Source organism: Schistocerca americana, chromosome 1 (assembly GCF_021461395.2).
Source record: "Schistocerca americana isolate TAMUIC-IGC-003095 chromosome 1, iqSchAmer2.1, whole genome shotgun sequence".
NCBI classification, from domain to species: Eukaryota; Metazoa; Arthropoda; class Insecta; order Orthoptera; family Acrididae; genus Schistocerca; species Schistocerca americana.
In genome coordinates, this window is record NC_060119.1 from 563,613,802 (window position 1) to 563,639,050 (window position 25,249).

The 25,249-nt window shown below is 42.1% G+C and overlaps 1 protein-coding gene across 1 annotated transcript in view; it reads right to left on the bottom strand.

Annotated features, from left to right (window-relative positions):
• LOC124624898 (heat shock protein 70 B2-like) overlaps window positions 1-22,615 on the bottom strand; it is a 138,495-nt gene extending 115,880 nt beyond the window's left edge. The window contains exon 1 of the mRNA XM_047149137.1: window positions 22,439-22,615. Coding sequence (XP_047005093.1) covers window positions 22,439-22,615 — 177 coding nt within the window. The remainder of the gene's footprint in view (window positions 1-22,438) is intronic.
• Between the last annotated feature and the right edge of the window lie 2,634 nt (window positions 22,616-25,249).

The following is a 25,249-nucleotide window of genomic DNA, read 5'->3' on the forward strand; positions in this document are numbered from 1 at the left end:
CAAGACTATACATGGACACCGATGAGCGCTTGCTTGTGGATGTTTTTGAGAAGTTCTAGAGTGTATGTATGGCCATGTACTCTCTGTACCCGGCCTTCTATTACATGGGACCTGGGTTGTCCTGGGACGGAATGCTCAAGAAACTGAGGCACAGCATCAAACTTTTGACTGATGCCGATATGCTTCTTTTCTTTGAGCGCATGATCAGTGGAGGACTTTTCCAGGCAAATAATTCACGTGTGAGTGTGGGGCTTAGCGCCTCTCTTGATTCAAATTATATTTTGTATTTGGATGTGAGTAACTGCCATGATGTAGCCACTGCTGGTTGGTGGGTTTTAATGAGTGCCCGAAAACAAATTAGAGGGATTAGGTGGAAAAATATTGGGACTGGCAGCTGATTCTGATGTAGGGTATGTGGTGGAGGCAGACCTCATATACCCTGTTAGTTTGCATGAAGTGACAAGCGACTTGCCACTATATCCAGAGCAACAAGCTCCACAAAAAAGCACTATACCTAAACTGATGACCACTGTTGGACACAAGCAGAGGTATGTAATTCATTATTGTAACCTCCAGCAGTGTCTCAGCTTAGTGATGAAGCTGGGTAGAATCATCCAGGCTATCTCCTTCAGTCACTCCCCCTGGTTGAAGGAGTATATTGAATCAAATACCGAAAAGAGGGAGGGAACGACTAGTGATTTCGAAAAATATTTTTACAAATTGGTGAATAATTGCGTTTTCGGTAAAATCATGCAGAATGTATGAAATGAACGCGATATTTTGATTAGGACCAATTGGGATGGGCCATGAGGCGTAAGAAAATGCAATGCCAGACCAAACTTTAAGCAGGTCACAATTTTCAGTGAGAACTTTGTTTCTGTAAAAATGTCGAAGGATCCAGTAGAGTTTACGAAACCAGTCTATTTGGGTATGTGTATACTGGACATCTCCAAACTCCACATGTACTGCTAAAACTCATTTCGTGGAACCAAAGTTACTTTATGTGGATACAAGTAGCTTCATCTACTGAGTGAAGAACTCCAATCCATATGAAGTAATTAGGTGTCACGGTAATTAATTCGACACATCGTGATAAGCAGCCAATAATCCTTACGGTATTGTACCTCAGAATAAGAAGGTTATCGAATTTACAAAAGATGAGGCGGATGGATTGCCGATTGTGGAGTTTGTGGGTCTAAGATCCAAAATGTATGCATATCGTACAATAGACGGAACCACCCAGAGGCAGGGTAAGGGTGTGCGACGTATGGCATCACGTGTCCTCACGGTTGAAGACTACTTGCAAGGCCTGTATGGTGGAGTTCGCGCTGCTCCGCCACAACCACCGCATTTGGTACAGCAAACCAGTATTCGATCGCCAGGTCATGAGGTGTACACTGTGCTGCAATCTAAAGTCGGATTGTCACTTCATGACGATAAAAGAGCCATTTGTTATGATAAGATCGAAACCCTACCGTACTCACACAATTTACTTGAAGCGCGAGAGGGGGTGGGGGACTCCGACGGTGTGAAGGAGAGTGAGTGAGTGACTGGCTGAGTGAGAGCTTGTACCTAATAGTATGGCTCTTTTATCATAGTTGAAATATTGTATGTGTAATGTATGGCACACCTGCATGTGTGAGTGCTTATGTGTGCCCGTGTGTACACTTGTGAGTGCATTTGAGTGTGGATGTCTGTGTAAATATGTAAGCCTGTGCGTAAATATATTCTTTTTTTTATAAATAAATACCATAACGTCTAGGCATGACTACATAAGCAGTATGTGCTGGGAAAAAATTATAAAAAATTATTTAAAAAATTAAAAATTATCAATATTTTTATGAAAAAGATTTAAGAAATTGAACCAAAATCATGAAACTAGTTAAAAAATGTAAATGAAGGAAAAAATAGTTTGCTGTATTTCTCTCTTTTGCACTTCATGCGCGTGTGTGATAGTATGAGCGCATGTGCAAATAGATTAATTTTTAAATTTCACCTACCAATAGCTATCCAAGTCATACTAGTCTTAAGTGTGAGTTCCACCCAGTTCATTTTAGTGCAGCTGTTTGGGATGAACATTTTAGGGATATGGGGATTGTATTATTAAATTATTTCAGTTGCTTGAGGTGGAAAATTTTAGAGCTATCCAGTTCAAAGTATAAATTAAGTCTTCTGTTTGGGTGGAATTTCACTAGTAATAGTATTAGTGTAAAAGAAACTATACCTCTTCCACAGCTATAAACAGTAATGCAAAATAAAGTACAAAAAGTTTTTTTTCAATCAGTACTATCATTTTTAAAAACACAAGAACTGTAAATAAAAAAATTTCAAACAGTAAGAAGAACTGTGAATTTAAAAGCATCACTACTTCGAGTACTGTGAAAACAACAAGATTTGTGATGTAAAGCTGTATTACTATTGTGAGTATTTATGTCTGAATGAAAAATCGTTATTCTTTACCATACGTCTTTGTTGTTATTTCAAAAATCCCTACGCTTAGAAATAGATATAAAGGCTGTGCAAGATGTACAAAATATTAGTTTAAAGCATGAGGGAGGTGACGTTTAAGATGGAGGAAAACATTTGCCATTGCCTTCCTCCGACCCTAATGGGGATGAATGATGATGATGAAGACGACACAGCAACACCTAGTCATCTCGTGGCACGAAAAATCCCTGACCCTGGCGGGAATCAAACCTGGGACCCCGTGGGCGGGAAGCGAGAACACTACCGCAAGACCACGAGCTGCACGGAACCCTAAACATGAATATTTGTTTGCTTGTACGTCTTCTATGCGTTCCTATACCACTTGTGCGATTAATATGAAACTTTGGTGAGTTGTGCGCACGCCCGCGAAGAACCACCTACCACCAATAAAGGTGGGTGTGAAAAGGGGAGTGGCTCAGAGGCCTTATTCAGGAATGTCTCGAGCTATATCAATCAAATTTTGTGTATACATAACGCACTGTTTCTGTATGAATGTGGGGTAATATACCCTAAGTAAGGGTAACAATACGTGCCACGGACAAGTTTTCGATAACGTCCTAAATATGCAACAAATTCATCGTTTTTGTGGTCGCCAGATATCTTGGCGACACTCACAATGACGTTTTACCCCAAGAGTTGTGGTCAAGAGTGGAAGAGACGCAAAGAGAGTTACGTATCAGCATCTCTCCACAACGCTGAAGGGAATTTCTACCAAATTTGGAACACGTATCACTTAATATCTGTAAAAATTTACTGTAACAATAAAATACTCTCTGCATCCCTGTAGCTGAGGGTCTGGGATGATAAGGGATGACATAAAAGCATAATTCAGGAGGGCCTGGCGCAATTTCAACAAATTTTGTATATACGTAGCTCATTATTTGTATAAATAAAAATGCGGTGGAAGTAAGATACTCGTACTATTGCTTGGCGTGCGGGGTGACGATGAGAAGGAGTGACACGTGGAAAAGCCCGAAAACGAGCTTTGGTAATTCTTTCATGTAAGTAGTTGATTTAGGACGTTCTAAAAGTATGAGCCGCAACCTGTCTCCTATTTGCGTTGTTCAGTGCATCAGCTGTATTATGAGAATGAGCACTACTCTCAGCTAATAATTGTGCCAGCGTGTTTCAGGACCAAAGATCATGCCACACGGCTCAATACCGCAGATATAATTAAAGCCCTGTTAGAGTCGTATAGTTTAAAACGGCGGAGAATCACACAGTTGCCAGCGACAGTTCTTTTCCTCGAAGCAACCGTCAGTTACTGGCAGAAATACAGGTTACCTCAAAATTCAGATGAAGTTGCAGGGCAAAATTTGCTAACGATACAGATGAAATACGTGAACAAATATGTGTGAAATATGTTAAATGCACGTGAAATATACAGGATGTTGTTGTATCACAGTAGTGTAGAGTAAATCGATACGAACAGTTTGATACAGGACACTTGTAGTCTATGACGTCGGAAGACTTTCTCAAAGTGACCTACAATAAACACCTAGGGTACAGCACATACGCGTAGCGCTACGTTTTGAATATTCTCTCGCTCTCTTCTTGCGAACTAAAAAATTAACGTAATATTTAATAGGGCCTTTTCTGTAGGAAACTTAATGTAGTTTAAATTTGTACTGGGATACGTTTTTGCTGGGAATCGTACAAAAGTTACCTTCAAAGGCATTCCCGGCCACACACTCATCCCCCACCGGTGGTCCATGGCCTCCCTCCTACCACTACACGAAAATTTGGGACTACACGAATTGTTTCCCATATTCGACACTTTTTGGGGTCGGCTATTTCGTTAAGAACTAAACTTTCCGTGAGGTCAGTGAAAGAAAAAACCTATGTTAACATTGTGTAGAAACTAATTACAACAACAGTTCGATCTAAATTTGACCCTTACAAGAACAGAAGTTTCGTAGTAAGAAGACCAGACAAACTAAACGATTTGTCAATTTTATGCTACTTAAGTTCACAAAATTGTTAGGTAAAATTTACACAAATGTCAGTTTTACAATTTAAGCAGGTGGCGTAAATAGCCCAGTAAATGGAGACTTTCAGGGATGTCGGAGGAGGGTAAGTGTACCAGTCTGAGGCAGGGCACGCTAAAAAAGTGTAAGTGAAAATCTACACCAGTTCAGCCTTTGCCTCAGGAAGCACCAAACTAAGTGCCCCATCTTTCGAACCCTCGTCTGACATACAAAATTCCTTCTGAATACTCCCTAACACTCTCTGATAATTACCGTTGTTGATGGGCTCCTAACGATGCACGACAGTAACTTGATGTCAGGGAGACCGAAAATCCTGTCACCTGTACATTAATAATGAATTGCATTTACTTGCACAAATTTCACACACTGCTGTTCAAACCGGCGTCCCCCAGTGCCCATTCAGGCATGAGTAGTGGGACAAAGCAGATGTCACACCACTCTTCATTGCTGCTAGATGTAGCCAAGATAGCGGCGATGACGTCATCCAAGATGGCGGCCATGACGTCAGCTGATGACACAAGTACTGCTATTCAAAATGGTGGCTTTCAGTGGGAAAGTGCCATGCCCCCTTGGTGGGAAGTTCAAATTACATCTGGACAATCCAACACACCATGACTACTTCCACTAACCGAAGAAAATGGCGGAAAAATAGGTCACTAGGGCTACCTCCACTAACCTAAGTCAACCAACCGCCACCTCTTCCTAGGAATTGGTGGGAAAAGGACTCTGCCTGTGCTGAATATAAGTCTTCATTTTCTGTCTTTACTTAAACAATTACAGGCAGTACCACCATCAACTGTGTTCATCATGGGGTCTGGAGTCCAACCTGACCCAGTACACAGTACTGCCATCAGATGGCTCAGTCGTCCCTTCTGTGACATAATCCAACATGGCGGTCTGGGGTGGAGAAAATGGCGGGAAAAGGACTCAGCCTATGGTGGGTGTATGTCTTTATTTAAATAATTGGAGGCAGTACCGTCATCCAGTGTGTTCACCATGGAGTCTGGAGTCCAACTGACCTAGTACACAGCACCGCCACCAGAGGGCACTGTCATCCCTCCCATAACATAATCCAAGATGGCGGTCTGGGGTGGGGGAATATTGTGGGGAAAGGACTCAGCCTGTGCTGGATAGGATGGATGTAAGTCTTTATTCTGTAGGCAGTCTGTATTTAAACAATTTGAGCCAATACCTCCATCCAGTGTGTTCACCACGAGGTCCAGAGTCCAACTGACATAGTATACAGTACTGCCACCAGAGGGCGCTGTTGTCCCTTCCATGATGTGATCCAAGATGGCGGTCTGGAGGGGAAAATGGCGGGAAAAGACTCAGCCTGTGCTGAGCTGCTGGAGAGAGGAAGGACTGTACTTTATTCATTTTGGAATAATTTATTTAGGGATGGATTTGACATAGTATATTTATTACACTGATACAAAACACTCACCCTGAGATGCTTGGGGTTCCAATACACAGCCTACAGACCTGAAAACAACTCATAAATAATGCAGTACACTCATGTGCAGACATGAAAATCAACTCAAAATTGTCAAAATAATGCTGTACACAGCATACAGACCTGCAAACTACTCGTAAATCACTGAAAAATGCATATATAACGCTCTGCCAACACACTCAAAGCGCTTAAACAGCCAGAAATAATGTAGTGCACGAACACTCATTGCACATGAAAACGCTTTCGAACTATCGTCAATGTATCAGAGGCTCCAAGGGCACACGTGCGTCGATGCCGCCACAAGCCACCTCCGGACACAAACCAGCATGAGCCATCGCACTCACGCCACTGCTGCCCACAGCAAGCAGATGAAAGTTGCGTCTATTTTCAGGTATACAGCCAGAGTTCTTCGAGTGTTATACTGACGTCACAGAACTCCAAGGTGAGCTCCTGCTGGTCCCATTTGCAAGACACCTCTGGGCAGCATGGGTCTTTATGATTGCTGATGCTATACCAGTGGACTCTGACGTCGCCGTTCACACTATAGAAATCTGTTCCAGAATAGCACAGGGTGCACTGTTTCTAGCGACTCTAACGGGACATGCGAGCTGCGTCTAGCCGTGCTTAACTGCTCAGCATGCCTTATGCATCGCCACAAAATGTTCGCGCAGTGACCAGGTCCTGTTTACGAAAATAGCCCAGAATAATACCGATTGCATTCTTCCTGATGGTCCTAACGAGACATCATGTGTTCCCTTCCTGGAAATCGTGACGTCCTGCTGTCAACATACATCTCAGAAATGTTAAACGTTCTCACTGCTAAGAGCTTTCATCATGTCTGTGCACGCTCGCAGAAATACTGTTAATCGTAAAAGCATTCTTGTTGTTTGGAAAGAGAGCACCATCTAAGCACAGAAATCAGAACAATTACACAAACAGAATTCGAAGTACTGTCTTACAGAAGAGAAAAATGGCGAAAATTTTCGGTATCCTACAGCTACAGGTCTGGAGATGTCCTAATGCCACAGTGGTGGATGAGTGACGGCATCCCCACCAGAGATAGATGGTCTGCTTCAGCTTGTCTTTGAACACTTGCTTTCTCAGAACTTTCCATGCATACCTTGCCTCCATCTTGTTCAAATCATTTTGTAGATGCTCCTATGTCCTGGCATAAAGGATGTCTTGTGAATGAATGGAGTATTATGATTGTATTTTTTACAGATCACCATACTGACTGGCAATTAAGCCCTGCAAATTGACCTACAGATCGTCAAATACAGAAAGACTCTTATTCAATTACACTGCTCTGCCACTGAGGACGGGAGCTTGAATATTAGTGCGTGAACCCAATCTCCAACGCAGCAATATATCACTGTGTACTGTTTCAATGTAGTAAAGATACAGTTTGTATCCTGCACGATGAAAAATCGCCACTTTTACATCATTTGTATATATACTGCGAAGACAGACAGCGTAAGAACATGCACCGTAAGTACACTCCTCGCTGCACTAGATATTTCCCACGAGGTCGGGTGGTCATCCACTTCTGATGCATGACCAGAGCGCCCTAAGTGGACTGAAGTCTCACTCAGAACTGTTGTGCAAAGGCTGGGTGGGTTTCCCTCAATACAAAGACGTAACTGTTTCTGGTCCCGACCCACTTGCTTGCTTGCTTTTCTACACTCATCTCCAGACTCTGGGATTACAAAAACAGTATTCCACAGTATTTGCATGGTTTGTGAGAATATCACACTATTTTCGCGATACTTCTCGATTTCAATATTGCTTGTGTAGCAGTACCACTCGCGCAATATAATACTGAAGATACAGACTGGACATTATTTCTCTACAAATCCAAGACTTTAGCAAGGTGGAGTGTGATGTAAACCATTGAGTAACTAGAAACTTATCCCATCTGCAAAGACCTTTACATGAAAATTCGAAACAAATAGAGGAAACTGATATTTCCACTTGTGAACACCGATGTTGGTGATATAACAGATTCCAAATCATCCCTAGAATTTACGAAGTCAACTAAGATGTTTCTCGTGTCTAGAAAACGTGGCTTTCACCTGCTATATTCACACACCACAATCGATATTCCCTCAAGTAAATATAGGTGCGAAATGTGCAGAAGCAGTCAACCAGACAATTTACATGGGAGAGAATAATGGTCCAGTGCAAACACACATCCATATTGAATCTTCTCAAATATCCACGCGATCACGAAAGCTCTCCAACACATACTGAGTATTATTTCGCTATACGGCCATCTAGAGGACTACACGGTTAAGTCAGCTACATTGCTACACCCCCAACAGCACTCTCCATTCGGACAGATCCTGGCGTTAATGGGAGACGTGAATCCTTCCGGTCACAGGTCACCGGTGATGCACGCCAGGCACACATAGAATCGTCCTAGGAAAACTGGTCACAAACATATTTGATCACTATACTTATAATTAAATGCTATGATCGCAGTCTCAGTTGAATGAGATTCGACAGTGAGAGAAGTATCATAAATACACTCTGCTGACGGCTGTGGCTCTGGAAATAGAAATATCTGTACCATTCTTATGACCTGACATAATCTTCCCTTTCTATCACAGTATTCCACATCAAATCCATACCTTCCTTACGACTGGAAATAGTCATTTTCTTTGCACGTGTCAGAACACAAACACATACTTTATAAGCCTTATGCTCATTGTGAACCTATCAAGCATCCCCTACTACTAAGTATAATACCTCGTGAATAATACTGAGAGAAAACCAGCGATGGGTGGACATGTCTCATAAGATTTTCTTGTGAATGCTACCACTATGTCTTAGAAAGAGATGTATAATCGTCTTACAAACCACCAGATGTTAACAAACCCGATCGCAACAACTACTGTATGTTAGTGTTTCAAGCGACCTTGGTTCTACAGGTGCATCAAAGTACCCCTGTTACAAGATATACTGGCTTTATAAATCGAGGTATGGCATTACCTCCGAATGACATGTTTTTTCCAGACAAATACCGTGACACTGAATATGGACGGTGATCGTAGGAGTGTATATTATCAGACCAGAGGTGTGGTTACAGGTCTCCAACGGTGCACCCTCGAAATAAAATAACCGAATTTTGAAAGTGATTTGGCTAAGGAGCGTGGTATGAAAATGGTATTTGCAACTCTCTCATGCCAGTGCTAGATACTCCTTCAGTATTTGTAATGCATTCTGTTTCGATGCCATGTCAGAGGTTCTGTGATATATTCACAGAGTTATAGGCGATGGTTGATTGAAAATGATCACAAAACAGCAGTAAATGTTGATTGAGGTCGTAAGAAATGTACACTAGCTTTTCAGATCTCTAGTGCTACGCTTTCAGTAAAAATGATGTCTATGATTAGGAATAAAGTCTTTCCATTCAACCACATACCTGCGTTGTATCCGATCGTGAAGTCCTTTAATGATTACAGCCACAAGTCGTTCATACTTCTAGCCTCTCATATCTTGAACCGAGTCACCTTTCTCGAACCTATCTGCTACAGTATATTTCCAACATGGTTTTAGGTAGTCCCTACGCATGTTGCAACTGCTACCATTTCTGCAGCTTTGCGCATGTGATCGTTCCAATTTAATTCGGAACTGAGCAGATGTCAGAGAGAGCCATATCCACCACCTCCTGCAACTCGTGTAGAAACAGAGTGACCTGAGTTAGTGCGACACGACCGTGTTTTGACCATTCAGTGGAAATGGGAACAAGTTGTCATAGCTCTCCCAAAGAGTACGAAGTGTAAAGTCAGCACCAAACGAAGCCTACTGTGCAGCACTAGATAATATAAAAGATTGTATGGGAACTGGAAGGAGGACAAGGATTTTGCTACTGCATTGTGGTGTGTCCCCCAACTATGTACAGATACTACAGTCCCAAGTTGATCCGCATCTCTCAGGATCCATTCACGTCTATCAGTCCAAAATGCTATCTTCGTTATTCTGCACCATCCAACAGAGAAAAATTACGAACTATAAAAGCTCCACTAACTTCATCCAATATAGAACTCGATAAGATTTTCCCACATCTGTCTCCTACCATATATCGAAAACAAATACCCATACATTGAGCATATGTGATGATCCTATTAAATATACAGGTATTGATCCACTGCGCAGACCAGTTTAAAGTTTCATCACCTGTACTGTAGGAGGATGACCATAGCCCACAAACTATACTATAAGTCAAAGAGACCCTCCCTGTGACTTTGCATTGTTGTTTGAAACATAGCTTTTTTTCTGCTGTAACACGCCTTGTACACTGCCATACATTTTGTTTTTTCCGACATGACTTCGAGGTCTGTGTCAAGCTCTAAACTGAGGTTAAGATGTTCTGATCCATTGTTTCTCACAGAAAACTAGACGTCTCACGGTATAAGTTCTGTTGTTACTTACTGCTGCTGCCATAGCACACCACACACACTGGATGATTTTAAATAAAAAACAGTTACAACTTAAGGAAATGGGAAGAGTTTGATGTCATTGTGGAGAGTTTCCAAACTGCAGTCCGAAGGTGATTGATGGCCTCTACATTTAAACTCATCTGTTACAAGGACGGAATAGCTGATGGGGTTGCATTCCATTTCGACTGATTCCTTGTATTGCTGTCGTGTACGCGATCACTGTTTCAGTGCTAGCCACTCCCAGAAAGTATTGCCCCTCCACCAAAACTCTTTTTCCAATTCAAACAAGCGATGTCAATGATTCATTATGTGGTAACCAACAGTGTACCAGTGGACGGACGGGATGGAAAAGACACCATCGATGTACCACAATATTAAGCATCAGAGTTGGTAGCGCGAACAATTTTAGCAATCCTACAGTAATTTCAACGCCGGCCAATGATGCGACAGCATGTTTCCTCAATTTCAGTATCATAGCTAAACCTCCCCTTCTCTATTTTGCGAGTATCATCGAGAATGTAGATAGATGACTGTGCAGTACGTACATTCGTTGTTAGTTGTCGAACACATATATCATCAGAGTATACCAGACAGCACTCTATATATATTTAACACCTCGAGCATGGTGCATAATTTACGATCTATGTCTATGCAGATGGGAGTCGGAGAGCATTCTCGCAGTCTTAGGATAAAATTAGAGACTGAAAGACCCCATCGCACTGTCTTTGACCAGCCTGCCCTGCAGCACCGTTATCGATTTAATCTGCAGCCGACTAGAAGCACACTGTTACACTCCACGTCTAATGAATGAATGGAGCTTGCCGAGTCCTCGCCCATCCAAGTGCACAAGATTTGCCCATGTCGAGGAGGTTAGCACTCCTTATCGTTGTATAGTAACAGATTTGAAAGTGTTGTGATGTAATAGCAGACGTTTAAGAAGAACAAGAAATTGATGATTTTTATGCATGATGGAGCTCCAGATGGATGGAGTTCGAAGCATTTTATGTAACTCAACTATGCTATCAGCTCTAAAGTGTTTTTCTAGTGTCTGGGATCAGTACCAGGAGGATATTGGCTAGAGAGAACATAAACACGTGCACTCCTAAGGCACTTAAAACAGGATACAATATTAGATAGCTTCAGTTTCCGACCTATCAGTCGTGTGGAATGCAGCGCTGTTAATATTCTAATGTAAGAAATATGTTTCCAGTGCATGACATACATCCTTATTGCAGGTTTCTCTACGATTAACTATGGTAACAAACTGTAAAACGAGAAAACTACTTCCTTAAAACAGTATAGCTTTCCAGAAATGTATAGCGTCCATTGTTCACATCCGATTACGGATCAGAAATTATACTATGCCCACATCAGTCCTATATAAAATGATCGTTAGTAACGGGGAATATCACTTACAAGGAAACAGATAAACGCATAGCAGCGGCGTCCGACATGTGAAATTACAAGTCATGCCGCCATTAACTGTGTAAAGCAGATGTATACATGGGGGTTGCAGTGACTCGCAAACACCTATCGCTAACTTAGTTATGATACTGAAGTCTCGATTTTATACCCAAGATGCGACAAGGGGATGGAGTACATTGCATAAATCTTCGTTTGTTTAGCGGAATGTGTCACGTTTCATCACACATGAGATGGAAATCTTCTGAAGTGTGTCGCCTTGACAATGACAAGAGGTTTCAAACCCGCAGGAACTGCTGCTGTCAGTGAATGTAAATCATCTCAATAAGTATCCAGGCGAAAAATGCAAAGGGAACTGTGTCCAATAAACATTATGAGTCGGATACATCATAAAAGGCCATTGGCCACAGCAGCACATAAAACTGGATGTTTTCAGTGGACCAAACGACTCAGAAACTGGGTAATAGCTTATTGGAGGTGTGTTGTGTGGTCCCATGATTCGTGATTTCTCTCTCTTTTGAAATGATACGAAGCGCAGGGAACTCACGCGGCCCAAGAAGGCGTTTAACCTGGAGATTGTGAGGGTGTGGTTCAGGTTGGAAGTGGTTTCTTGTTATTTTGGTGCTGTTCCTTGTGCCAGGACTTGGGCCCTCTCATTTAGGTCACAGTAAATGTGAACCAGGATGTTTATTTCTATCTTATCTGTGATCAAGTACTGCCACTTGTTCTACACATTCATGATGAGTATGCTGTGGCTACCGCATCTTTCAAGATGACAACAGCTATGTTCAACGGTCTTCATGCCTACTTTCCTCTGACGTCGAATGGCTCTTTAAATCAGCCGATGTTAACACTACAGTAAACGCTTGGGACTGTTTGGTACAGTGGGTGAAACTTGCCAGTAAACATGTTCCCAGTTTAGTAGCTTTGCGAGATCTGATCGTCAATGAGTGGCTTCAGCTCAGTATCATATACTGGAAGAAACTAGTGGACACTCTTCCTCTCCGAACTGAGCCCGTTGTCTAGGTTAGAGGTGGTTTCAGCTTAATGTAACCTGAGGATGACTAATGTTTTGTCTCGCATGCTTACATGAGCTATATTGAGTAAGTTGTGGGGGAGAGCCTGTTCAAGCTCACTACGCATTGCTGCCAGATTCCCCCATCGCTTCCCACCTTTCCAGAGGTAAAATAGTCCCCCATTCGGATCTCCTGGCGGGGACTACTCAAGAGGATGTCGTTATCAGGAGAAAGAAAACTGGCGTTCTACGGATCGGAGCGTGGAATGTCAGATCCCTTAATCGGGCAGGTAGGTTAGAAAATTTAAAAAGGGAAATGGATAGGTTAAAGTTAGATATAGTGGGAATTAGTTCGGTGGCAGGAGGAACAAGACTTCTGGTCAGGTGAATACAGGGTTATAAACACAAAATCAAATAGGGGTAATGCAGGAGTAGGTTTAATAATGAATTGGACAATAGGAATGCGGGTAAGCTACTACAAACAGCATACTGAACGCATTATCGTGGCCAAGATAGATACGAAACCCACACTTACTACAGTAGTACAAGTTTATATGCCAACTGGCTCTGCAGATGACGAAGAAATTGAAGAAATGTATGATGAAATAAAAGAAATTATTCAGATTGTGAAGGGTGACGAAAATTTAATAGTCATGGGTGACTGGAATTCGGTAGTAGGAAGAGTGAGAGAAGGAAACGTAGTAGGTGAATATCGATTGGGGCTAAGAAATGAAAGAGGAAGCCGACTGGTAGAATTTTGCACAGAGCACAACTTAATCATAGCTAACACTAGGTTCAAGAATCACAAAAGAAGGCTGTATACATGGAAGAAGCCTGGAGATACTGACAGGTTTCTGATAGATTATACACTCCTGGAAATGGAAAAAAGAACACATTGACACCGGTGTGTCAGACCCACCATACTTGCTCCGGACACTGCGAGAGGGCTGTACAAGCAATGATCACACGCACGGCACAGCGGACACACCAGGAACCGCGGTGTTGGCCGTCGAATGGCGCTAGCTGCGCAGCATTTGTGCACCGCCGCCGTCAGTGTCAGCCAGTTTGCCGTGGCATACGGAGCTCCATCGCAGTCTTTAACACTGGTAGCATGCCGCGACAGCGTGGACGTGAACCGTGTGTGCAGTTGACGGACTTTGAGCGAGGGCGTATAGTGGGCATGCGGGAGGCCGGGTGGACGTACCGCCGAATTGCTCAACACGTGGGGCGTGAGGTCTCCACAGTACATAGATGTTGTCGCCAGTGGTCGGCGGAAGGTGCACGTGCCCGTTGACCTGGGACCGGACCGCAGCGACGCACGGATGCACGCCAAGACCGTAGGATCCTACGCAGTGCCGTAGGGGACCGCACCGCCACTTCCCAGCAAATTAGGGACACTGTTGCTCCTGGGGTATCGGCGAGGACCATTCGCAACCGTCTCCATGAAGCTGGGCTACGGTCCCGCACACCGTTAGGCCGTCTTCCGCTCACGCCCCAACATCGTGCAGCCCGCCTCCAGTGGTGTCGCGACAGGCGTGAATGGAGGGACGAATGGAGACGTGTCGTCTCCAGCGATGAGAGCCGCTTCTGCCTTGGTGCCAATGATGGTCGTATGCGTGTTTGGCGCCGTGCAGGTGAGCGCCACAATCAGGACTGCATACGACCGAGGCACACAGGGCCAACACCCGGCATCATGGTGTGGGGAGCGATCTCCTACACTGGCCGTACACCACTGGTGATCGTCGAGGGGACACTGAATAGTGCACGGTACATCCAAACCGTCATCGAACCCATCGTTCTACCATTCCTAGACCGGCAAGGGAACTTGCTGTTCCAACAGGACAATGCACGTCCGCATGTATCCCGTGCCACCCAACGTGCTCTAGAAGGTGTACGTCAACTACCCTGGCCAGCAAGATCTCCGGATCTGTCCCCCATTGAGCATGTTTGGGACTGGATGAAGCGTCGTCTCACGCGGTCTGCACGTCCAGCACGAACGCTGGTCCAACTGAGGCGCCAGGTGGAAATGGCATGGCAAGCCGTTCCACAGGACTACATCCAGCATCTCTACGATCGTCTCCATGGGAGAATAGCAGCCTGCATTGCTGCGAAAGGTGGATATACACTGTACTAGTGCCGACATTGTGCATGCTCTGTTGCCTGTGTCTATGTGCCTGTGGTTCTGTCAGTGTGATCATGTGATGTATCTGACCCCAGGAATGTGTCAATAAAGTTTCCCCTTCCTGGGACAATGAATTCACGGTGTTCTTATTTCAATTTCCAGGAGTGTATAATGCTAAGACAGAGATTTAGGAACCAGGTTTTAAATTGTAAGACATTTCCAGGGGCAGATGTGGACTCTGACCACAATCTATTGGTTATGACCTGTAGATTAAAACCGAAGAAACTGCAAAAAGGGGGGAATTTAAGGAGATGGGACCTGGATAAACTGACTAAACCAGAGGTTGTACAGAGTTTCAGGGAGAGCATAAGGGAACAATTGACAGGAATGGGGGGAAAGAAGTACAGTAGACGAAGAATGGGTAGCTCTGAGGGATGAAGTAGTGAAGGCAGCAGGGGATCAAGTAGGTAAAAAGACGGGGGCTAGTAGAAATCCTTGGGTAACAGAAGAAATATTGAATTTAATTGATGAAAGGAGAAAATATAAAAATGCAGTAAATGAAGCAGGCAAAAAGGAATACAAACGTCTCAAAAATGAGATCGACAGGAAGTGCAAAATGGCTAAGCAGGGATGGCTAGAGGACAAATGTAGGGATGTAGAGGCTTATCTCACTAGGGGTAAGATAGATACTGCCTACAGGAAAATTAAAGAGACCTTTGGAGATAAGAGAACCACTTGTATGAACATCAAGAACTCAGATGGAAACCCAGTTCTAAACAAAGAAGGGAAAGCAGAAAGGTGGAAGGAGTATATAGAGGGTCTATACAAGGGCGATGTACTTGAGGACAATATTATGGAAATGGAAGAGGATGTAGATGAAGATGAAATTGGAGATATAATACTGCGTGAAGAGTTTGACAGAGCACTGAAAGACCTGAGTCGAAACAAGGCCCCAGGAGTAGACAACATTCCATTTGAACTACTGACAGCCTTGGGAGAGCCAGTCCTGACGAAACTCTACCATCTGGTGAGCAACATGTATGAGACAGGGGAAATACCCCCAGACTTCAAGAAGAATATAATAATTCCAATCCCAAAAAAAGCAGGTGTTGACAAATGTGAAAATTACCGAACTATCAGTTTAATAAGTCACGGCTGCAAAATACTAACGCGGATTCTTTACAGACGAATGGAAAAATTAGTAGAAGCCGACCTCAGGGAAGATCAGTTTGGATTGCGTAGAAATGCTGGAACACGTGAGGCAATATTGACCCTACGAGTTATCTTAGAAGGTGGATTAAGGAAAGGCAAACCTACGTTTCTAGCATTTTTAGACTTAGAGAAAGCTTTTGACAATGTTGACTGGAATACTCTCTTTCAATGTCTGAAGGTGGCAGGGATAAAATACAGGGAGCGAAAGGCTATTTACAATTTGTACAGAAAGCAGATGGCAGTTATAAGAGTCGTGGGGCATGAAAGGGAAGCAGTGGTTGGGAAGGGAGTGAGACAGGGTTGTAGCCTCTCCCCGATGTTATTCAACCTGTTTATTGAGCAAGCAGTGAAGGAAACAAAAGTAAAATTCGGAGTAGGTATTAAAATCCATGGAGAAGAAATAAAAACTTTGAGGTTCGCCGATGACATTGTAATTCTGTCAGAGACAGCAAAGGACTTGGAAGAGCAGTTGAACGGAATGGATAGTGTCTTGAAAGGAGGATATAAGATGAACATCAACAAAAGCAAAACGAGGATAATGGAATGTAGTCGAATTAAGTCGAGTGATGCTGAGGGAATTAGATTAGGAAATGAGACACTTAAAGTAGTAAAGGAGTTTTGCTATTTGGGGAGCAAAATAACTGATGATGGTCGAAGTAGAGAGGATATAAAATGTAGACTGGCAATGGCAAGGAAAGCGTTTTTGAAGAAGAGAAATTTGTTAACATCGAGAATAGATTTAAGTGTCAGGAAGTTATTTCTGAAAGTATTTGTATGGAGTGTAGCCATGTACGGAAGTGAAACATGGATTATAAATAGTTTGGACAAGGAGAGAATAGAAGCTTTCGAAATGTGTTGCTACAGAAGAATGCTGAAGATTAGATGGGTAGATCACATAACTAATGAGGAAGTATTGAATAGAATTGGGGGGAAGAGAAGTTTGTGGCACAAACTGTCCAGAAGAAGGGATCGGTTGGTAGGACATGTTCTGAGGCATCAAGGGATCTCCAATTTAGTATTGGAAAGCAGCAAGAAGGGTAAAAATCGTAGAGGGAGACCAAGAGATGAATACACTAAGCAGATTCAGAAGGATGTAGGCTTCAGTAGGTACTGGGAGATGAAGAAGCTTGCACAGGATAGAGTAGCATGGAGAACTGCATCAAACCAGTCTCAGGACTGAAGACTACAACAACAACAACCCCCTCCGACGTATATATAATTTCTTTCTTTGGTGACAGTTTTTTGTACAGTACATACATAGATCTAATTTTGGCAGAAACATTGTACAGAAAATGTCCAGAGATACATATTTCTTTTGTGGTATAATAGTAAAGACTAGTAGCATTCAAACAAAACTAAAATATACACTTAAGAATAATCTATGTACAGTACATTTCCCATGGTGGTGTGTTACACTTCTCAGTCAAAACAATATTAGAGAGAGATAGACTTGTTTACAACAGTTATCGTCTGTTGAAATGAAACCCTCCGATGAAAAGTCTATTCAATGTCGAAATCGTTTATTGTGTAAATTCAAAGATGTGCTTACGGATTCTGGTGTAGGATGTGCTGTGTTAGTAAAACTGGCATATCGTAATAGTCTCCATAATGTGTACAGTCATTTCCAACATATCTGGAGCGCCTAGTTCCATGCAATGGTTCCCTCTCCAGGCTGATGACGATGCTGGAGGATAAACAGAGATATGTAACACACAACAAAAACCTCCAGTAGTGCATTAAGTTATGGATGAGCTGATTAGAAGTCACTTACGCTATCACCTTCAATTAGTCACGCTGGCTGAAGAAGTATATTGATATTAAGCGAGCATGAGGGATTCTACAATGAATGACCTTGAAAAAGATTTTTGTGAACTCATAAACAACGCAATATCCAGCAAGACAATGGAGAATATGAGAAACCATCATGAAATTTGGTTTGATTCTTAGTGTATATATTAGTTTTATTTCAGTGCTGCTAGTCTTTCTTATTAAAGTAAAAAAGAAAAATACATCTCTGGACATTTCCTATAAAACTATTGCTTCCAACTTGATCTTTTTTTATCAGTTTCCTATGCATTTATGGTCACCATTTTCTTAGCATTTCCCAATGTTTACCTTCATATAGTATGAAATTTAGAAGTTTCATTTAATCTTTTTCATTTCCATAGTATAATTTTTAAGGCTTCCTGCAGATTATCCCCTCAGAATGAGTGTATGACATGCATATGAACTTACCCATAGTAGACAATGTACTGACGTAGTTACAGGTTGGTACACAATGTTTTAAACAGAAATTCCTGTAAGGTTTGTCTGTATTGCCCCTCACTCCATTTTCTTCTTTTGTCAATAACCAGAAATCTATGCTGTTCGTGATTGCAGCAATCCCCACATATGGTTATAAATTCATTGAAAGTCATGCTTCTTTTTCCAAAAAACGTCAGAGTCTATTAAGACCATCTCACTAACATTCTAACGTAGTTGAAACTGGGACAGGATCCTGAAACAGTGTAGTACTAAACGAGCAACGGCGGACAAAATAGGTCAGTAGTATGAAAATAAACATGTAATTTCTTCATTTATGCCGTTGCAAAACCCGCAGCAATTCTCATTTCACCAGCTTTCAGTGGCCTTGAAAAATTAAACGTATGGCAGCTATAAGAGTCGAAACGTCATTTTTTCGGATGAATCAAGGTTCTGTTTACAGCATCATGATGGGCGCATCCGTGGTTGGCGACATCGCGGTGAACGCACATTGGAAGCGTGTATTCGTCATCGCCATACTGGCGTATCACCCGGCGTGATGGTATGGGGGTGCCATTGGTTACACGTCTCGGTCACCTCTTGTTCGCATTGACGGCACTTTGAACAGTGGACGTTACATTTCAGATGTGTTACGACCCGTGGCTCTACCCTTCATTCGCTCCCTGCGAAACCCTACATTTCAGCAGGATAATGCACGACCGCATGTTGCAGGTCCTGTACGGGCCTTTATGGAAACAGAAAATGTTCGACTGCTGTCCTGGCCAGCACATTCTCCAGATCTCTCACCAATTGAAAACGTCTGGTCAATGGTGGCCGAGCAACTGGCTCGTCACAATACGCCAGTCACTACTCTTGATGAACTGTGGCATCGTGTTGAAGCTGCATGGGCAGCTGTACCTGTACACGCCATCCAAGCTCTGTTTGACTCAGTTCCCAGGCGTATCAAGGCCGTTATTACGGCCAGAGATGGTTGTATTGGGTACTGATTTCTCAGGATCTATGCACCCAAATTTCGTGAAAATGTAATCACATGTCAGTTCTAGTATAATATATTTGTCCAATGAATACCCGTTTATCATCTGCATTTCTTCTTGGTGTAGCAATTTTAATGGCCAGTAGTGTATATTACGAGTTTTGACTGAACGGCAGTCAGCAATGGGCTTTTCATGCGAAAGCCTCTGAAAATCTGACGGCTGTTGAGTGAACAATTGAGACAGGAAAACAAAAAAGTAGATGAGGGAACATATCAGAATGGAAGACGCAGTTATAAGTCCACTTTATACTGTACGTCCCCCTATAGCTGACCGGTTAAATCAGTTCAAAGGTCACAGGAAGGCCAGTACATACTACCTCCAGTACCATCATACTTCGTAAAGCACTGTGCTATTCAAACAAACCTTGGAGTTGACGACAAGTTTACCTCCCTAGCTCTGCTACGGACCTCAACAGGGACAATCACCAATGGATTCTACACAGTACGGGATGCAACCCTACAAAGAAGTGATTTAATTTCTGTAAGAGCCTGAATGTGCTGGGTGTGACAGAGGAAACAACAAATTAAATGATGACTCTAGGAATCTACTACAACCCCTTACATATTGTTCCCATAGGGGTCATGAGGATAAGATTAGATTAGATTAATTACAGCACTCAGAAAGGCATTTTAAAATCATTTTCTCCGCATTCCATTCATGATTGGAACGGGGAAAAGCGCTAATAATGATACAGTGGGACGTAACTTCTGCCATGAGCTTCACGATGGTTCGCAGAATATGAATGTAGATGTAGAAAATCAACTTGTATCGCGTTTCATCTCCATACCATCTATTAGTTAGGCCAATCGTCTGTAGATGTTCTGGAAGCCTCAGACTGTAGGGAACAACATGCAGCATAAAATTCTGTTTCAAAAGAACTGTCTCTGAAGCTTCAGCATCTGCACAAAAGTAGTCATGTAAATGGTTCGGCTTTATAGATGTGTCAAAATCCTGGAAGACTCAGGACAATAACTTGAAACAATGTCGATTTCCCCCAGTGGTTTGTATTAGGCAACTGTCCAGAACTGCGTGAGAACAATCTCAAACGATTCAAACGGATTAATACAAGTGAAATCACCTACAGTCAGTAAGAACCATAATCACGACAGTTTATTTTCCTCAGCCATGCCTAAGCACAATCTAATAATAAATCTGAAGGAAGAGCCGCAATGCAGTATCAGTATCAATGTAGACCTAAGAACTGCTATTATTTGCATATCTTCGAATAATAAAGTCTATTTATAACTCGACCTGAATGCCGTTTTATCTGCATTCAGCCTGAAGCGCTGTAATCGAAAATGCACGTGATTATTCCTGAGATGTTATAATGAGAGGGATAAAATATTTCCCGTATAAAGCAATGCAACCACACGGACTAAAAGCTCACTTGTTCGATATTGTAGCTCATTTACAATTAATTTCCGTGATATCCATTTAATATTTGAATCGAGTTGGAAATCTTGCCCGTCTATGCTGATTGATACCTGCATCTACATACGTACGTACTATGCATGACAGAGGATACGTAGCAGATTTGGGCTTCTTCATGCTATAGTCATGAGCATGGGAAGAATGACTGTTTAAATGCCTCTGTGCATGCTGTAATTAGTCTAATTTTGTCTTCATGGACGCTAAGGGAGCTTTACGTAAGGGTCTGAAGAATATCTCTGGATCCTTCAAAAAATACTGGTTCTTGAAATTTTGTGAGTAGGCTTTTGCGGGATAACTGACGTCTATTTTCAAGAGTCTCTCATTTCAAGTTTTTCAATATTTTCCTCATACTCTCCCGTGGAAAAAAACTGCGTTCTTTTGCGCCACACTTCTTTTGTATGTTCAGTATCCCCTGTAATGCTATTTGGTACGCTTCCCACACATATGTTCACTATTCCAAAATGGGATGCACAAGTGGTTTGTTATCAATCTCTTCTCTAGACTGTATTTTCCCAGTACTTTGCTAACGAGCTGAAGTCTGCCACTTGCTATCCCTACAATTCGTTAAATGAAGGTATTTTTAAGATGGGACTGATTGTAATTGTGAGTTGTTGATACTGAAGTCATACAATACTACGGTTTTTCGTTTTGTGACTTACAGAATTTTACATTTCCGTGCATTTAAATACAGCTGCCAATATTTGAATTACTTTGAAATCTTATCAAGATCTGATTGCATATTTCTGCAACAATTTTCGGACAGTACTTTGTTGTTGATAACTGTATCACATGCGAAAACTCCGAGGTTGCTGGTAACATTGGTTGTCAGGATGTTAATATACAACATGAACAGCCAGAGTTCAAACACTTCCCTGCGGCATACCTGAAGTTGCTTTTGCTTGTGTCCATGACCTTCATCTAAAATAATATATTGTGTCCTCCTTACCAATCCGAGAGTTGTATAATGTTCTATGGTTAAAATGGGAGCTGAAACAGTTGCAAATTCTGTGTGGAATCTGATAGGAATCACATCCGTGAAATTTTACGTACACCAGCGGCGGCATAGTGTGCTGACGTTGGCAACGACCGCCCATGAAGTAAGTAATTAATGCTCTTCGTGCACTATTGTTGAAAAGTTCTTGTTTGTAACCTTGTCCGCTCAGTAAATTAGTTATCGTCGTAAAGCGAACTTTTCGTAATAAGACTTTTGCGTTGGTATGAATGTCACATAATGCCCAGCATTCAACGGTCCTTTCCAACATCAGCACACTACGTCGTCGGTGACGTAAGTAAATTTTAACCGTAACACCCGTCTTCGCAGTGGCGTGGGAGGTAAATCTGGACAGTAAAGGAACATTTATAAAACGACGCACGTTTTTGTCTATGGCCGTTGTTGTTCAAGTCATATTAGACAGAAAATCTCAGAGCTGCAGACAGCATCAACACCGTTGAAAGGAAAATGTAATACGTAATAATTCAGTCTATACTTGAGTTCGAACTTGAAGGAAAGCACACAGAAATTGTCTCAAAATATTCAAAGGACTGAACACATAACATAAACACACGTTACCTGATTCTTGGCTGCCTCTCCTAAGAGTCTCTCGGTTTCCGTAAACGCAATATAACTCGGTGTTGTGCGGCTGCCTTGTTCATTCGCGATGATTTCCACTTTCCCAGCTTGGAAGACGCCAACGCACGAGAACGTTGTCCCCAAGTCGATTCCTACGGGAGGCGCTCTGCTTGACATGATTGCCAGATGGTTGGTCTATCTCACAAACAATTTTATACTCCCGATCAGGTATGCTACTTTTGGTTTTTGAGCGTGTCTTCGTAACAGAGACATGAATACTTGTAAATTTGATTGGCCTAATTTGTTTATTTCAGTGTCATCATTACACAATCTATGGAAGTTTTTATAATCCGCAGATGTTACAGATGTTTTAACACTGCGATAAACAGTTGAATGGCACAAAAAATTCTAAACTGCTGAGAAAATTACAGGTACAGATTTGCTCTGCATAAATTTGTATGGAAATCTTATATTACAATATCGAAAGTAATTACATCGTGATTATGGTACAACACTAGTTTTCGGTAGTTAGTGAAGGATCTGTGCGGGTGAATTCAAAGGCTGGAGCATACAGAAAAGTTGTTAGTCCCACATCTTAAAAATATGAGACACTTACTTTCATTGCGTGTGTTCACCAACCAGTAAAGAATATAAAAATAGATCTAAGCTTATAGCTGTTAGACAAATAGCAATGTATTATGTACAGGATTAGAACAAGAAACAGGCAGGATTTACATGTGCGAAGGAAAAATAGTTATCTCCAAAAACAATTTTCTAACTGGGAATAAAGTTATGTAATATGGTTGTCCAAATGTTTAAAGAGAGAAATCAAACAAATTTATTCTAAGAAGTCTTTGTAATGTACCGGTACCACTTAAGTCACAGTTAGCCCTACTGCCGAAGATATAATACAGGGTAAAGGTCGGTAAAAATTTTGAAATAAATCTTTTATGTCTAACATTATTCCTTTCCAGTTTGCTGAGCTTAAGTTCACATTCTTTATGAAAGAATATTAACTATTTCATTTGATAGCAAATGAGGAGGAGCAGAGGATTTGAGTGACTTTATGCCAGTACCACTGGGGTCCAAACATAAAACTGCACTGTTGTGTCTGTAATGCAGACTAATGTGTCTTGAGATGGTGTTTAGAATTATGTGCTTATCTTCAAAATGATTGCACTTATATTTGTATCTGTGACATTCACGTCACTGCTACACATTGATAATTTATTAACTACTGGCTAGTATAAATATAAATAAACACCTGAAAATGAGTAAGTACTATCCCCTAAAATTGTTGTGCTTTCATTCTATGACAAGAATTATGTAATGCCTCCCCATCCCCTATCTTTACATATTTCATAGTTTACTTACAATATATGCACCAAAATACTCATCTAAGGTTTATCTACCATCCGACACATATTTCGTGGATTTACCTTGCAGTTCTACCTTTTATAACGACAAATGCGATACATATGGCGGAAATGGAGATATCAGGCGCTGCAGTCTGGAACCGCAAGACCGTTACGGTCGCAGGTTCGAATCCTGCCTCGGGCATGGATGTTTGTGATGTCCTTAGGTTAGTTAGGTTTAACTAGTTCTAAGTTCTAGGGGACTAATGACCGCAGCAGTTGAGTCCCATAGTGCTCAGAGCCGTTTGAACCATTTTCTTGGAGATATCAGGATCATCTACCACAAGTTGTTACCACAACTTTTATTTCATTTTCACATTTGTTGGCTCTGCCAACTCTAAACCAAATTATCACATTCCAACTTTAAGCACCAATAGCTTATTCATTCACAATGTTTGGTAGGAACCATTACGAAGGAGGACCCTCTGGAATACGTAAAGAGTGCAGGTCATTGGAAAGTTTCAAACAGAGTCAACTACTGTAGACTGAACTGACAATTTTAATTAATCAAATACAGTCAGTTTGTGCTTAAATACACTACAAATGGCATAAGAGAATTACCAGGAAAGTTGCTAATGGTTCTAATGGCCCTGAGCACTATGGGACTTAACATCTGTGGTCATCAGCCCCTAGAACTTAGAACTACTTAAACCTAACTAACCTAAGGACATCACACACATCCATGCCCGAGGCAGGATTCGAACCTGCGACCGTAGCAGTCGCGCGGTTCCGGACTGAGCGCCTAGAACCGCGAGACCAACGGCCGGCGAAAGTTGCTGATTTCTAGGTTATACTAAGTAATTGTTTGAAGGAACATGTGTTGATGAATGAACCAGTAACATGACGAAGAGGTTAATGGTTGGTTGGTGTAAAAGATGGGGGACGGGACCAAACTGCTAGGTCATTGGTCCCTTGTTTCGAATAAAACAGTGCCACAAGAGTGAGAATAAAACAAGCGCGAATGACAAAACAAAACGGAGGAGGAGGAAGAGGAGGAGCAGATTAATGTTTAACGTCCCGTCGACAACGAGGTCATTAGAGACGGAACGCAAGCTCGGGTTAGGGAAGGACGGGGAAGGAAATCGGCCGTGCCCTTTCAAAGGAACCATCCCGGCATTTGCCTGAAAGGATTTAGGGAAATCACGGAAAACCTAAATCAGGATGGCCGGAGACGGGATTGAACCGTCGTCCTCCCGAATGCAAGTCCAGTGTGCTAACCACTGCGCCACCTCGCTCGGTAAAACAAAACGGAGAGAAAGGAAAAACCACAAGAACGACGGAAGGTCAACAAACACTTAAATGGACGAAGGGGGACAAGAAAACCACAGAAACGCAAGACACAGTTCGAAGAGATTAATACGACAAAACAGATTACCATGGCTGGCTGACCATGAGA